The sequence below is a fragment of the Cyprinodon tularosa genome, unplaced genomic scaffold (assembly GCF_016077235.1).
Source record: "Cyprinodon tularosa strain WSP-4 unplaced genomic scaffold, ASM1607723v1 ctg15, whole genome shotgun sequence".
NCBI lineage: Eukaryota > Metazoa > Chordata > Actinopteri > Cyprinodontiformes > Cyprinodontidae > Cyprinodon > Cyprinodon tularosa.
Genome location: NW_024038331.1, coordinates 1,140,155 through 1,156,600, shown reverse-complemented (window position 1 = coordinate 1,156,600; position 16,446 = coordinate 1,140,155). Strand labels below are relative to the sequence as shown.

General features: G+C 37.5%; 2 protein-coding genes across 2 annotated transcripts; both read right to left on the bottom strand.

The window, feature by feature from the left end:
* Window positions 1-3,189: 3,189 nt before the first annotated feature.
* On the bottom strand, window positions 3,190-9,910 carry aqp10b (aquaporin 10b). Its single transcript, XM_038279443.1, is given in 7 exon segments — window positions 3,190-3,594; window positions 5,710-5,927; window positions 6,007-6,125; window positions 6,986-7,123; window positions 9,114-9,240; window positions 9,615-9,754; window positions 9,757-9,910. Coding segments are annotated over 7 exon segments (1,002 nt in total). The 5' UTR covers window positions 9,803-9,910; the 3' UTR covers window positions 3,190-3,380.
* Window positions 9,911-12,037: 2,127 nt separating this feature from the next.
* Window positions 12,038-14,933, bottom strand: hax1 (HCLS1 associated protein X-1). Its single transcript, XM_038279415.1, has 7 exons — window positions 14,749-14,933; window positions 13,996-14,246; window positions 13,368-13,573; window positions 13,230-13,293; window positions 13,000-13,133; window positions 12,550-12,670; window positions 12,038-12,466 (listed from the first exon to the last, which is right to left on the bottom strand). The coding sequence occupies exons 1-7, from the start codon at window positions 14,811-14,813 to the stop codon at window positions 12,393-12,395; spliced, it is 915 nt and encodes a 304-aa protein (XP_038135343.1). The 5' UTR covers window positions 14,814-14,933; the 3' UTR covers window positions 12,038-12,392.
* Window positions 14,934-16,446: the final 1,513 nt, after the last annotated feature.

Sequence of the window (16,446 nt, the reverse complement as noted above, 5' to 3'; positions counted from 1 at the left end):
GGTTGAATTATCTCATTAATGTGCCTTGAAATCATAATAAACTAAATTGAAATGAATCCATAATAATAATTAGATGATCCCTTCTTCTTTGGAAAATGGTTCAATCCTTGAAGCCTGGGCAAACTCATCTCTATCCACACGCAGGTGTCTGTCCCCTTATGTGAGCTGAAAATGTGCCACCATGAATGACAGCAGACAACTTTCAGATTTAGCAGGTATTCATTCTATATTCACCTTCTTTGTCTCTCTGAACATGAGATGCTGCCAGGGTGACTTCCTGAACATTGTTGGTGTATTTTCACTCCGTTTTAAACATCAACTACATTGAACTAGATATCCCCTCAATCTGTGCACCATTATGAACCCTTTATGTGACTTTTTTTTTTTTTTTTTTACATCAAATACCATAAACAGATCTGACTTTAAGCATGTAAGAACAAAAAGCAAAACTATCACAAACTATTGATGCATAAAATGCTAATTATGGAGGTAACTAGTATATTTTACTGATTGAAATGTGTCCAAAAAGATAAACCTCACCATAAGGAAGTCATAGTTGAATGGATTTGGATTTTTTTTTTTTTTTTTTTAGTAAACTTTATGCTTTTTAAATGATCATGATCATGAGTGAGGGAGAGCAGCAGCAAGCATAAGAATAATAAACCAAAATTTATAAAAAAAAAACATCAACGTCAGAAAACTATATAAATAAACAACATTGCAAAAACACCCAGGACGCTGATGGTTTTATCATGTGTAATAATTCAAGCTTGAGCTGGCTCAACAATTATTCAAAGATTAGTTCATTATATGGGCCTTTTTATTCTGTGCAAAATGTGATTACAATACATTACACCAGCTTTATACAAAATGTGTTCACAGTCCATCCCTGCTGCACCCCTAAAACTGAAAAACTAAAATCGCCCATGATTCACCTTAACCCAAATTAAAGCGTAATAGTGACCGATATAAGAGCTCTAATCATATTCACGCTTAGGAGCACCTCATATGTCTAACCTTGGAGTCACAGCTTAATCAAACTCCACCAGTTTTCAGGTCACAGATAGAGTACACCAGAATCAGAGCTGTTGATTCTCACCTCTGATTCTGGTTTTATTGTTATAGTTCAGGAATACATAATTGCTTTAATCATGTATAATCTCTTGTATAATCTCTTTTAGGTTCCTGTGAACCATAAATGTATCACTGGGTTTGGTTCATAATTAAATAGCTGTTAAAGTAAATAGCATGTCTTCTTCTGAAGCCTTCTAATGTTGCTATCCCAAATGTCAGATCAGAGTCCACAGTCCTTTCTGCAGCTCAGTGTAGTGTGGAAAAACTAGACAGTCCAGTCAAATAAACGGAGATCGATGGATTTCACTCAATCTGCATTTTATTCTCTTTGCAAAGAAAAAGAGAATATAGGAAGACATAAAATCCAGCCCTGCTCTGGCTGGACAAAGTTTGTCTCACTAATTTAAACCCTGCAGAAAGGCTGTTAAGGTCTCTACATAATGTTACCCAAACAATTGCAGACACTTGGAAACAACATACAGGTGCTGGTCATAAAATTAGAATATCATGAAAAAGTAGATTGATTTCAGTAATTCCATTTAAAAAGTGAAACTTGTATATTATATTCATACATTACATACAAACTCATATATTTCAGATGTTTATTTTGTTTAATTTTGATGATTACAAATGACAACAAATGAAAATCTCAAATTCATCATATCAGAAAATTAGAATATTACTGAAGACCAATAAAAACAAAGGATTTATAGAAATGTTGGCCAACTGAAAAGTATGAACATGAAAAGTATGAGCATGTACAGCACTCAGTATTTAGTTGGGCCTCCTTTGGCCTGTATTACTGCAGCAATGCGGCGTGGCATGGAGTCGATCAGTCTGTGGCACTGCTCAGGTGTTATGATAGCCCAGGTTGCTCTAATAGTGGCTTTTAGCTCTTCTGAATTGTTGGGTCTGGTGTATTGCATCTTCTTCTTCACAATACCCCATAGATTTTCTATGGGGTTAAGGTCAGGAGAGTTTGCTGGCCAATTAAGAACAGGGATACCATGGTCCTTCAACCAGGTACTGGTAGCTTTGGCACTGTGTGCAGGTGCCAAGTCCTGTTGGAAAATGAAATCTGCATCTCCAAAAAGTTGGTCAGCTGCAGGAAGCATGAAGTGCTCTAAAACTTCCTGGTATGTGGCTGCGTTGACCCTGGACCTCAGAAAACACAATGGACCAACACCAGCAGATGACATGGCACCCCAAACCATCACTGACTGTGGAAACTTTACACTGGACTTCAAGCAACGTGGATGAAGTGCCTCTCTTCTTTTCCTCCAGACTCTGGGACCTTGATTTCCAAAGGAAATGCAAAATTTACTTTCATCAGAGAACATGACTTTGGACCACTCACCAGCAGTCCAGTCCTGTTTCTCTTTAGCCCAGGCAAGACGCTTCTGACGCTGTCTGTGGTTCAAGAGTGGCTTGACACAAGGAATGCGACAGCAGAAACCCATGTCTTTCATACGTCTGTGTGTGGTGGTTCTTGAAGCACTCACTCCAGCTGCAGTCCACTCTTTGTGAATCTCCCCCACATTTTTGAATGGGTTTTGTTTCACAATCCTCTCCAGGGTGCGGTTATCTCTCTTGCTTGTACACTTTTTTCGACCACATCTTTTCCTTCCCTTCGCCTCTCTATTAATGTGCTTGGACACTGAGCTCTGTGAACAGCCAGCCTCTTTAGCGATGACCTTTTGTGTCTTGCCCTCCTTGTGCAAGGTGTCGATGGTCGTCTTTTGGACAACTGTCAAGTCAGCAGTCTTCCCCATGATTGTGTAGCCTATAGAACTAGACTGAAAGACCATTTAAAGGCTTTTGCAGGTGGTTTGAGTTAATTAGCTGATTAGAGTGTGGCACCAGGGGCCATCAATTTTGAACCTTTTCACAATATTCTAATTTTCTGATATGATGAATTTGAGATTTTCATTTGTTGTCATTTGTAATCATCAAAATTAAACAAAATAAGCATCTGAAATATATGAGTTTGTATGTAATGTATGAATATAATATACAAGTTTCACTTTTTAAATGGAATTACTGAAATCAATCTACTTTTTCATGATATTCTAATTTTATGACCAGCACCTGTATAATGTTATGAAATAATCCCTGAGAAACAGTCCAGCTTGTTGTTGTATTTTATCCCAAACAATCCCTAACAGGATAAACAACCCCTCTCCCTTAGACACCTGGAAGCCTTGCAGCTCTCAGGCGTGAATGAATGAAACTCATAAATCAACATTTGTAAAAGAGAATTAATAGCAGATTGATTTTTTTTTTCCCAAAAACACTCAGTTCGATGGCTAAATAGGTTTTCCACCACCTGGTTCCACTTTCTCCAACTCCAGATTAGTTTTATCTGATGTTACGTTGTCTGACGATTCCTGACATGAAGACTGGGTCTCAGAGAGGAGGGGTGGATGGTGGACTTCAATCAGTAGTTCATAGATCAGAGTACCGACCAGTGCGCCGATGCAGGGGGCGACTAAAGGGACCCACCACCAACCACCTCCAGCCCTGAGACACATTAGTAAAACAGAATTAGTTTGGATTTAAAAGAAGAAAAAAACATGTATGAACATTAGAGACAATGTTTTGGTAGCAACCTCACCATAAGAAAGTCAGAGTTGAATGGATTTGGCATTTATTTGTTTTATTTAAGTAAACTTTATGCATTTTAAATGTGTCTTTTGCATGGATGAAATTATGATTTCAGAAGTGTGAGGGCATATGTATTTTTTAATCAAACTAACATCAGCATGTTTGACCATCTAATCAAAGATCCAATTCAGTGGCACATCAGATGTTTGTAAAGTCAGCTTCTCAGGAGTGACAGTAGTGACAGCCAATCACAGAAGATGTTGGGCCAATCAGGAGCTTGTGGGCGGTCTAAACTCAGGGAAGTGGGCTCAGTTTTAGCTGCTGTTTTCCGCTTGGTCCTAGTGCTTGACGAATATCTGTGAACTGTAGCATAACATTGTTTTTGAACAGTAAAACATGCAGGGGACCAAAACGGATGTTTGAAAAAGTGCAGGGGACATGTCCCCCCTGCCCCCCCCCCAAAAAAAAAATTACGTCCATGGTCTTTTTGTTGACTGCACTAAAATGAAAGGAGGATCAGACATCAGTAGAGCATGATCATGATCATGAGAGAGGGAGAGCAGCAGCATTACAGAGAGATAAAGCATAACAATAATATACCAAAATTAATTAAAAAAACAACAACAACATCAGAAAACTATATAAATAAAATACATTGCAAAAACACCCAGGACTCTGATAGTTTTATCATTAGGAATAATTCAAGCTTGAGCTGGCTCAACAATTATTCAAAAATTATTTCATTATATGGGCCTTTTTTCTATGCAAAATGTGATCACAATACATTACACCAGTTTTATACAAAATGTGTTTACAGTCCATCCCTGCTAAACCCCTAATACTGAAAAACTAAAATCGCTCATGCTTCATGCTTCGCCTTAACCCAAATTAAAGCGTAATAGTTACTGATATAAGAGCTCTAATCATATTCATGCTTAGGAGCACCTCATATGTCTAACCTTGGAGTCACAGCTTCATCAAACTCCACCAGTTTTCAGTTAACAGATAGAGTACACCAGAATCAGAGCTGTTGATTCTCACCTCTGATTCTGGTTTTATTGTTATAGTTCAGGAATACATAATTGCTTTAATCATGTATAATCTCTTGTATAATCTCTTATAGGTTCCTTTGAACCATAAATGTCTCACTGGGTTTGGTTCATAATTAAATAGCTGTTAAGGTAAATAGCATGTCTTCTTCTGAAGCCTTCTAATGTTGCTATCCCAAATGTCAGATCAGAGTCCACAGTCCTTTCTGCAGCTCAGTGTAGTGTGAAAAACTAGACAGTCCAGTCAAATAAATGGAGATCGATGGATTTCACTCAGTCTGCTTTTTATTATCTATGCAAATAAAAAGAGAATATAGAAAGACATATGGTAATATCCAGCCCTTCTTTGGCTAGACAAAGTTTGTCTTACTAATTTAAACCCTGCAGAAAGGCTCTTATGGTCTCTACATAATGTTACCCAAACAGTTACAGACACTTGGAAACAACATATAATGCTATGAAATAATCCCTGAGAAACAGTCCAGCTTGTTATTGTTTTTTATCCCAAACAATCTCTAACAGGATAAACAACCCCTCTCCCTTAGACACCTGGTAGCCTTGCAGCTCTGAGGCCTCAATGAATGAAACTCACAAATCAACATGTGTAAAAGAGAATTAATAGGAGGCTGATTTTTTTCCCAACCACACTCAGTTCGATGGCTAAATAGATTTTCCACCTCCTGGTTCCACTTTCTCCAACTCCAGATTAGTTTTATCTGATGTTTCCTTGTCCGACGTTTCCTGACATGAAGACTGGGTCTCACAGAAGAGGGGTGGATGGTGGACTTCAATCAGTAGTTCATAGATTAGAGTACCGACCAGTGCGCCGATGCAGGGGGCGACTAACGGGACCCACCACCAACCACCTCCAGCCCTGAGACACATTTGCAAAAACAGAATTAGTTTGGATTTAAAAGAAGAAGAAGAAAAAAACATGGATGAATATTAGAGACAATGTTTTAGTAGCAGTGCAAAGACTAACTTGAAAACTTCATCTCCCCAGCCAGCAATGTAAGTGAAGATCCGAGGACCCAAATCCCTGGCCGGGTTCAGGGCATATCCACTGTTTGAGCCCATCGACATGCCGATAACCAGCACTGTAGCTCCAGCCAGGAGAGGCTGAAGATAATCCGGTATGGAGGTGTTCCTCTGGTCTCCTAGAGCCAGAATACACAGCAGAAGGGCAGCAGTGCCAATCACCTGCAGGACATGAGCTGATTCAACATGGCATCTTTAAATGATTAATATATTTAAGATTAAAAGAGCAGATTTATCTGACCTGGTCTATTATGCCTCCCCACAAACTGAGGTAATCAGCTGGATAAGTGCAGAATATTCCACCTGTGGCATTCGGGCCGCTCACCGTCAGCTGACCCCCGCTGTAATTCTGGATGGCGTCTACAAATGATTTGTTTATTTTATAACAAAGACTCACAACTGTAACAGAACTTGCGCAAATATTGGCAAAATGTTTTAACAATTTGAAAAGGCAAACCTTTTATTTAAGCTCTGACCTTTATTGAAAATGTTCACTAAAAAAATGTATTTGTCTAACAGCACAGATCAGAGTGATGCAGCAATAGATACAGATGGAAATCTATAAGTTTCCCTAAAGTGCAGTCAAGGTTTTTGGCTCTTACAGATTTTCTTCCCTATATGTTTGCCTTTCTCATGTCACAAAAATTAAAAATGTGTCATTATGTCTGACCTAAACTATACAACCAACCTGGTTCCACGTGCAAATCGGTTGGTCTGCCCCCTAAATGTAATTACTGGTTTCTCCACCACTGTGATAACATTAGTCTCTTAAAATAACTGTGGAGGAATTGTGTTTTTTTTTTTTTTTTTTCACAGAATTTTTCTAAATCGGCCAAATCGGAGGATTTTTGATTTTTGACAACACGATTCCTCTCAAGGCACTTTGCAGAGACAATAGTCAGATTGGTTAAAGGTATCTATGAAGGAAAAGCAGTCGATTGGATCGAGTCATTGACTTGCAAGACATGCTCCTCCTAGATGAGCTTGGGGTGATGCAAATACTGCAAATATATATAAAGTTTACATTTTGTAGAGAAAGACAGAGTTGGATAAAAGGAATCCATTGTTTATGTTTTTAAATACCTCAATGAACTTGAGTTTTAGACATTGCCAGTGACATTTTCCAACATGTTTACTCTTAAGTTTTTCTTTTTTATCCATTTAGCAGAATTCCTCACTGATAAAACCTTTCTGGATGCAGTGTAAGCATGTTGACTCACCATAGTACTGCAGAGCAACTGTGGCTGCAGCCAGAAAGGCTCCAAGCACTTGGAAAATGGTGTAAAAAGGAAGCTTCAGCCATGGGTGTCTTCGCAAAACACACAAGCTCAGAGTAACTGCAGGATTCAGGTGGCCCCCTTTAAAAAATAGAATTGAAAATGAATACATTTTGAAGTATGACGATTTTTTTTTTATTGTTTTGAAGATTGTTTTGAATTCTTAGCTTTCTATATATATATATATATATATATATATATATATATATATATATATATATATATATATATATATATATATATATATATATATATATATATATATATATATATATATATATATATGTATATCATTAAATTAACTGCAATACTCATTTATTTAAGGTCAAACAACACAAACAAACTAATAATTTTCCATAATCCGTGTAAAACTTTAATGTTTTTTTAAACAAAGTGATATGGAAAAAAAGGAGGTATGATTCTCTAAAATCATACATTTTTGTTCTGCCTCGGTGATTCAATGCTTCAGAGTCACTACACACTGCAAAAAATTGAAATCTAAATGAGTAATTTTTTTTCTTAATTGAGGAGTCAAGTTAGAAACTTTGCCAGTGGAACAAGACAAACTGCATTTAAAATAAGAAAAAACAAACAAAAGCATTGTCTTATTTCAAGTGTATATTATGTAATTATCTTACTATAAGAGTAAAACTACTCTCTCCCATGGCAAAGTATTTCATTCACCTGCTCAATTAAGGGTATTACATTTAATTTAAGAAATTGTACTTATTTCTAGATCGTTTTTGCAGGAGGGAGTCCCTCTGTGTTCATCTCCGACAGCTTCAGAAACTTCTCTCCATTCCACTTAACTGAATAATGAGCATGTGCGAATATCCAGTCTTGCTAAAGATGTGATTATTTTTTGGTCTGAGCATTGACTGATCCATTTGAACATATAAACATGTCTTCATCTAAACCAAAGTAGTCCAAATTTCAGATCTGAGGCCATTTCAGGTTTGCCAAATGACTCTGAGCTGCCAGCAACTGAAATAAAAGAAAGGCGCTCTCACTCAGGCTGTCAACCATTTATTTAGGCTGTGATTTTCACAAGGAAATTAAAATTTTACAATCTAAAATGTCAAGTTCAACACAAACCCTTTCACTTCTGTCTTATTTGAGGTGTTTAAAGCTCAAGACATCATTTCAGAACCCGACTCATTCTTTGATATCTCTATATCACTAATGATCTCTAACAAAACTCTAAGGCGTTTATTGCTGTAATTTATTAAGCGGTGACAAGTTTAAAGGGGCTCCAATTATATACAGAATTTCTATTTGAAAAATCATGAGACTAGGCATAGATATCTTTCCCCATGACAACAGTGAGCTACCAATCATTGGTAAACTAAAATACTAATAGTTTGTGGTTGTAGGCACACGCACAAGCGTTTTAGAGGCTCAACCCTCCAAAGACCCTGCCATCATAATACTGACTCATAAAATAAACAGATAAATTTGACGTGTTTATTTCTATTAACACAAATCAAAACATGACTGATCAGATTTAACTAAAATTGAAAAATGGAATAAATAGATACCAGGTAAAAAAGACAGAGTAAGGCCATATATTGCATTGCTCTTTAGTGCCAAAAATATGTTACATTATAAATCTAAATATAGTTCAACGTCAAGCTCATCAAAACTATTGCCTGAACCACTGCTATAAAAAAAGAGTCATCAAATATGCTCTATTGGACAAAGTATATTTGAAAAGCAGAAAGTGAGAGGGCAGATTAAGAGAGTGCAGCCACTCTGTGTCTATATTCAAATGTTTTGCAGAATAAATAATAAAAAAATACATTTAAATTCTTGTTTCATTACAGATTTGTTTTATATTATTATTATTACAAGGTGCATCTGTCAGCAAACACTCTGCATTTTTTATTTGTTGCATTTTTCAGCTTCTTATCAAAGATGAAATAAAGACACTAATATCTACTGAAATAAACCCTTATTCCCTGGTTGGGAACCTCTGCCTTTAGCAACTCAGATTTTACCCTCAAGGGCAAAAAATAAAAACCCAGAAGAATTTAAAGAAGATTGTCTGTTTAAGAAAAACACAAAATCTCACCTGAGACTCCACGGGACACAAAGACCCCAAACGTGACCCCAAAAGCAAAGCCCAGATTAATTGAAAGATACTGGCCATTTTTTTCCTGAGAGGTGACCGACTGTGCAACGGATCCACATCCAAACAACTGCAAATACACAAAACATGTCAGCTGTGCTGAAAGAAAGCTATGTGCAGAGAATTAAATGTGCTTTGACTTTAAACCAGATGGCTGCAACATCCTGATCTGACACTTGCAAACAGCTATGTTTTTTTTCCTTTTTTTATGAAGTTCACTTCTGATTAACCTGCTTTATGGTGTGTGCTGTAAATGTTCATTGCACTGGTAAGTGAGACAGTAATTAAGGGTAAAAAATAACACTGCCCCACACGTCTCACCTCTCTCTCTTAGTTTTCTGCTCTGGTTTGATTAAAAATGACTAAATCATGTCAACATAAAACAGTTCAAAAGATCTCTTGTAAACACGGACATTACTGGAGGGTTTTATCAGTTTTACTCACAATCATGACGTAAACTCCTAGACATTCAGCCAGACATTCCCTGACCAAAGGGCTTCTGATACGACAGCACCTCAGCAGCTTCTCCATCCCCTGGTCTGCGTGAGTTTTTAGAGACGGGAAGCGGGTATCAGATGTGGTCTGCACAGCTCTGCTTCTTCTGTCTCACTGAGCACAGATTGCACTTTCATGCTGGACTCCAGGGTTGCGTCACAGAGTTTATTGCAAGGCTGAGTTTTTTTTTTCTTAACAGAGAGGCAATTTTTTTTAAGACATCCCTGGAGCAGAATCAGAGCAGCAGCCCTGATCTGCTTGACCTCTCTGTTCTGAAGGCCTATGCTTTATTAATTATCTACTATATTTTTCATTAATGAAACCTCACTTCACCTGCAGGTTTATCTAAAACTCAAACACTGACTTTTGAGGCATGCCTGCTCGGCCAACAAAAACATATTTTGATAAGGACTAAGATGAGAACACTTCTAATGGATTTGCGGTATAAAAAAGGATTAAGATGTGGAAAAGCATCCAATTTTCACCTGTAAGCATGGTGGAGGATCCATGATGCTGAGGTCCTGATGCATTTAGAGAAAAAATATTATAATTAATGCTAATAAATTCTAACTTTCTAAATCTAGATTTTTTTAAACGTCTAATTAAGCAGAAATTTGACATTAAGGTTTTGTTCGCCCAAAAAATTTTTAATGCTGAAAAATGCATCAACACAAAAGGTCATGACTATAATTCAACACTGAAAAACTAGATTCAAAAGGAGCTGAATTCATTACCTGCAGAAATCAGATTTTTTTTTTTTTTTTAAACCTGACCACTGATGAATATAGAGGGAAATGTGGGCTGTAAATCTACAAATATATGTTTAACTTCAGGTGTGGAAAAGTTTAGAAGTTGAAGAACACATAGTAATGTAAAATGCAAAAAAAAGTTACATCAAACCCTTATTTAATGAATGCTGTGGTTCAACCTAAACAGCATAATCAGTTTAAATGAAATATAAATAATACAACTTATATCTTTAACTCTTTGCAGTTCGAGTCATTTCCATATAAAACTGAATCATTTTGTAGTTTTTGAAACAGCATCCACAGCTGTAAGAATAACTGACTTATATCAGGTCAGGAAACTGAGACCAAACAAACAGGGCAAAAACTGTGTGCATATATTAAGTCTTTATTTTCATTTGTTCCATCAAAACTGCTTTTATTATATGACAATACAAAAATAAACACTTAAACTGGACTGAGGCGTCTTAACTCACTAGAGCCACTAGATTTATATCCACCTTTGAAAAAGAAGCTGATAATTCAGTGACTCCATTTGGATGGGATTAAATTTATCTCGGATAATACAGTGAAAAATCTTGGTGTTATTTTTGATCAGGACCTGTCATTCAAATCCCATATCAAAGAGGTTTCTAGAATATCCTTCTTTTATCTCTGAAATACTGCAAAAGTTAGAAATATCCTGTCCAGGGGTGATGCTCAGAAACCAGTCCTTGCATTTGTTACTTCAAGGCTGGACTATTGTAATTCTTCAACTGATCCAAAATGCTGCAACCAGAGTTCTGATTAAAATTATAAAGAGAAATCATATCTCTCCTACCCTGTCTTCTCTTCATTGTTTTCCTGTTAAATCCAGAATATAATTTAAAATCCTCCTTCTCACATATAAAATGGCCAAGCTCCATTTTACATCAGAGATATTATTGTTCCTTATGTTCCTAACAGAGCACTCTGTTCACTCTGGAGGTTTACTAGTGGGTGTTAGAATTTCTAAAAGTAGAATGGGAGGCAGATCTTGTACTCATCAGGTTCTTCTCCTGTGGAACAAACTACCAGTTTTAGTCCATTGGGCAGGCATGCGGTCTACTTTTAAGACTACTACTTTTAAGGATTAAAATTTTCCTTTTCGATAAAGCTTATAGACTGGATCAGTTAATCCTGATCTTTGTCTGTAGTTATGTTGCAATAGGCTTAGACTGCTAGAGGACACAGGGTGTTCTTTTCATCATTCTGTTTCTAATATCTCTATTCTCCCATTCTGCAGAATGTGTTAGCTCAATCTTCAATGTTATTCTCTTTTAAGGGCAGGCTTAAAACTTTCCTTTTTGATAAAGCTTATAGTTAGAGATGCTCCTGTTATCCTGAGTTATCTCTATAGTTATGCTGCTAAAGGCTTAGACTGCTGGAGGACATAGGGACCCCTTTTCATAGTCTACCTCTATACTCCCATTCTGCAGAATTTGTTAGTTCAATCTCTAACAGTATTCTCCTTCTGCTTTTTCTCATGGTAGCTTCATCTGGTCTGTTCCTGTTTGGCTGTGACACCACCCTGAAGATAAATATCAGCTGGGCTGTTGCCATCAACACCTTTGTTTATAGATGTTGGAGCTTGGCCTGTTTCTTTTCTTTTAAACTATGTGCTCTCCTTTCCCCCTCTGCCTAGCTGCGTCTTTCCTGTCTCTGCAAGCATGCTTGGTGTGAGGGATGCCTTTGAGTTATTGAGTCAATGCAATCGGCTGGTTTTCCTTACATGAAAAAACGTTGAACCAATGTGACTGTATGATCTGGTTGAATTATCTCTATAAAATGCCTTAAAACGACATGTGTTGTGAATTGGCACTATATAAATAAACTAAATTGAATTGAATAAATTTGAGTAAAGATACAAGATCCATTTTGGTCATTACTTAGAAAACTACTGTCAGTTCAGTGATGGTTTGCTGTGACCAACCATTTCAGAAAGTGCACTTCTGTTTACATTTTATTTAAATCCTCCAAAGAACCTGGAGAATAACGAGCTGTCATCCCGTAGGTCTGAGAAGCTGTTCGAGTCACCTGGAAAAAATAAAAACAAAGAAATTAAGAAACAACATAGCTACTGGTTTTGTTTAAAAAGCTCAGAAAGAAACAAAGCTGACCAGGGAGCACTGGTGCCGTGTGCTGATCCGGTCCATCCAGCCTCCCAGGACCTCCTGAACGTGTCACAGTGGTCTTCTCATTGCCATGTCCATCTCTGACTGTCCGTCTCTCCTCTACAGTCTGACAGACAGAGAGGGGAAACCAAGAAACATGTTTACAACCATCTTTCTGATTTTATTCCATTATTTACTGAAACTATAAACTTATTTTAATGGTTGTTTTATGCAGGACATTTTTTCTTCTCACTTTCCTTTTGGATAATTAAACTTTGAAATAATGTAAAACAAAGTTAACTTTTATATAGTCTTTTCTGTTACAGGCATTTTTTTTTCTAAATAAAAATTCTATTTTAATCATAATATTCAATCATAAGTTTGGAGTTGTTTATATTAAAGATATGTACCTAAAATGTTTTTTTTATTTATTTATAATCATTACAGCTTACTCACCCCGTCGGGTTTGACCACCTTTGTAACAACGACCGATTGGAAGAAGGATCGGCTCCTGGGCTCATTTGGTGTTGGATCGACTGGTGGAGTCAGTATTTGATCTAGACCACCTGATGACACTGCAGAATCCAGATCTGAAACCCCACAAAATTATCAGTAAAAACAAACTAAAGAACAACAGCTATAATACAGACACAAACTTAGACTTAATGGTGGAAGACATCCCCTACCTCTGTCTTCTTTAGGTTCAGGATGTGGGGTTCTCTGCGGCCCCTGTCCCCAGAAATCATTGAACTATGAACACAAAATAAAGTCTTAGATGCAGGTTATGTCAGAGTCACAACAGAAGTGAAGTCTGTTGTGTGTACCTTAGAAAAAGGGCTCCAGTCTTTAAAAGGCGACTGGGGGAAATCTGGAGACTTGAAAGGTCGACTCTCATTCAGGTCCTCTTGCTGTGACCTTTGGGGGTCACTGTTAGGCGATTTGAGCATAAAGTCTCTCAGAGGGTTCCCACTGCCTCCACTCCTCTCTGATTTATCCTGATGAGGAGATGGTGGCAGGATTCTGGGTACATCTGACACATAAAAAAAGAGATAAAAAGACTAGTTCAGTGTTTGAAAGGATAAACTATAAGCTGCATTATGGCAGAGAAGTAGGCCCTGCAGAGGATAATCAGAGGAGCCATAAAATAGAGTATTCTTGTTCCCTAATGCATCCAAGTGATTTAGAACATCAGGAAAATTGATTATTGCAACAATATTGTGAAAGACAAGAGGTAAACAGAGAGAAAAGGACAACACTTAAAAATAAATATATTTCCAAACTGTTTTCTCTCACTGTATTTATTCAGACCTGGAAAATATGGGAAATTCCAGATAACATAAGAACCGTTCCGACTTAAATCAGCTAGGAAAAGGTCCAGGTATAGATGGACTGAAAGAAATACTAATCCTCGAACATGACTGCAGCAGTCTTGGCATTAGCTGTGTCTCATACCAAAGTGTCCAGACTCTGGATGTCCCTCCCAGCGGCCCAGCTGAGAGAAGATCTCCTCCATTTCCCTCAGAACGTGTCCAAACACGGCAGGCTCCTGAAACCTCGTCCCATCTGGCCCAAAGCTGAAGCCAAACCTCCAAGCACCATCAAAGGGGTCCTGTTGGTCCCTTCTGAAGCCATCATAGTAGAATCCATCTTCCTCATCATCGTCGTCTTCATCATCATGAGTCATTGCATCAAAGAAAGGGTCCCTAAGGGAAAAAAAAAAGGATCACATTAATGTTAATGCAGCTCCTATATCATTTTATTTTACCTTTTATTAGGGGCGCTGGATCACTCATTTACATTTAGAAGGATGGATATGGAGTGTGTATTCATCTTTATTGTAGTTTACAGGTATTTTAAAGTCCAAATTTAGTTTTCTTAGAATATTATATTACAAAATAACAGGACTATTATATTAATAGCTCAAAGTTCAAGTTATGACAAATTATGTCCATCACTCAACAGTCACAGCAGCCCTAAAGGTCATATTCTAATAACCTCAACAATTTAAGATTGACACTAACAAATTAGGATAAACTCGGTATAATTAACCTCGAAGCTAAACTGAGCAACAGTCCCAGTTAGACAAGGGACCCCTGTGGTTTTCCTGGCAGAAACCAAACCACTAATCTTGTACTCGTCGGAGCTACTCTGTTACCTAACGACGACTAACTTCTAGATTTTTTGTCAAAAAACAAACAAACTGACCTTCTGCCTCGAAAGCTGCCTCCAGGGACCCCGAAGAAGCCGCGGAATAAATCAAAAACACTCATTTACTCAAAGCTCAGAGAGGAAGCTCTTTCATGACTAGAAATGTGAACTGCGACTGAGGAAAGCAGATACAAATGTCAACAGTCGTAAAGCGTTCTGGATGATTCGACGCGTATGACGCAATGTGTCGCAAAGAACGTGTTATCGCGAGACTTCTTCTTCTTGTGAGGTTTTATGGCGGTTGGCAAACCAGTTAAAAGTGCATTACCGCCACCAACGGATAAGGAGTAAAAAAGGAAACAGGGAAACAAGACTCACCCCCAGAAAAAAAAATAATACTGTTAAACTTAACCCAACATAATAAATACTTAATCACATTCGCCCTCATCATTTCTAATTTTTCTTTAAGTTATCGTCACTCTGCCAGTTTCTGATGCTCCTTTGGAGCCATCAACCATTAAAGGCTAGATGTCTCGTCCGCGCTGCTGGCCAATGGGGGTCGACGTCCGCACGTGGCGGCCATCTTGCCACAGGCAGCTGTATGTGTATTGGAGCAGAAGCGTACTCGTGACGTCATCACATGCAGCGTTTCTTTAACAGTCAAAACTATTTATTCCCTACACAAAACATTTTGAAAACAATATTTCTATAATTTTTATAATTTCTAAAGCTTAGACATTAAAAAATTACCGAACCGTGGTTATAAAAACATTTTGAAAACAATATTTTTTAATTTCTAAAGCTTAAAAAACATTAAAAAAAATTACCAAACCGTGGGTATAAAGTTTCTTTTTTGGGAGTTGTACTGGTCGTAGTGGTTGAGCTGATTACATCTTTGAGAAAAATCATTACTTTATAGAAGAAAAATGAGCAATATTGCTATTGCTCTGGTTGTTGGTGAGCTTTACCAGCAGGCTGAACAGGAGGTGGCGCAGTTGAGGAGGCAAATCAGAAAAAGGAGAAGTTTGATGCTGCAGAGCAGGCGAAGAAGGCAGGCTCTGCTCGCCCATCTTTGCCAACTGGTAGGATTTTAAGATTGAAAGCCTGTTTCCTACTTTTATCTTAAAAAAAACCCCATTGAGGATGCCATTAAACACATAATCACGTTAAAATTGTGACTATTCATCTATAAATAATTAGAACTAAAACCCAATATTCACATTAGTAACAGTATGGCAGTAGGGTTAAGCTATTTGCACCCACTGACCTTCACAGCATTGAATATTAAGAAAGGACGAGTCATTTCTATGTCTGGCCACCTTTACAGTGATTATAAATTCTGTGCAGTAAATTCAGATTAGATTAAATTGTAAAAATACAAGTGAAGGGGAGCCAGTTGTTAAATTTACTATATTCGACTAGTTCTACAACGCTATTTTACCTTTTCTTTCTTGAGAATTATATGAATCTGAATGTTAACCAAGTATAGTTTTACGCTGTGAAAAGGTAAGAATATAAAAAACAATTATGGTAACATTTGGCATTTTTTATTTACAGGAACAAACAGCAACAAAATATTTGAGGATTAACACCTCAGTGCCAATCCTCCGAACATTTTTTAATGAAGGGGACCTGAAACCAGCCTTCAGGCTAAACAGGGCCACCATCGTCCTCCTCCTCCAGTTGCTGCCCATCCAGAAGGCCCATGGATGGCCGCAGGAGATAGAGGTGCTGGTGACCCTCTACTAGCTGGCC

Coding starts and splice junctions, on each gene's coding strand:
- hax1 (XM_038279415.1), bottom strand. CDS start 14,813: ATGAGTGTTTTTGATTTATTCCGCGGCTTCTTCGGGGTCCCTGGAGGC. Junction 13,574..13,995: donor TCCAGAGTCTGGACACTTTG/GTATGAGACACA, acceptor TTTATGTGTCAG/ATGTACCCAGAATCCTGCCA. Junction 13,134..13,229: donor TGAACCTAAAGAAGACAGAG/GTAGGGGATGTC, acceptor GTGGGGTTTCAG/ATCTGGATTCTGCAGTGTCA.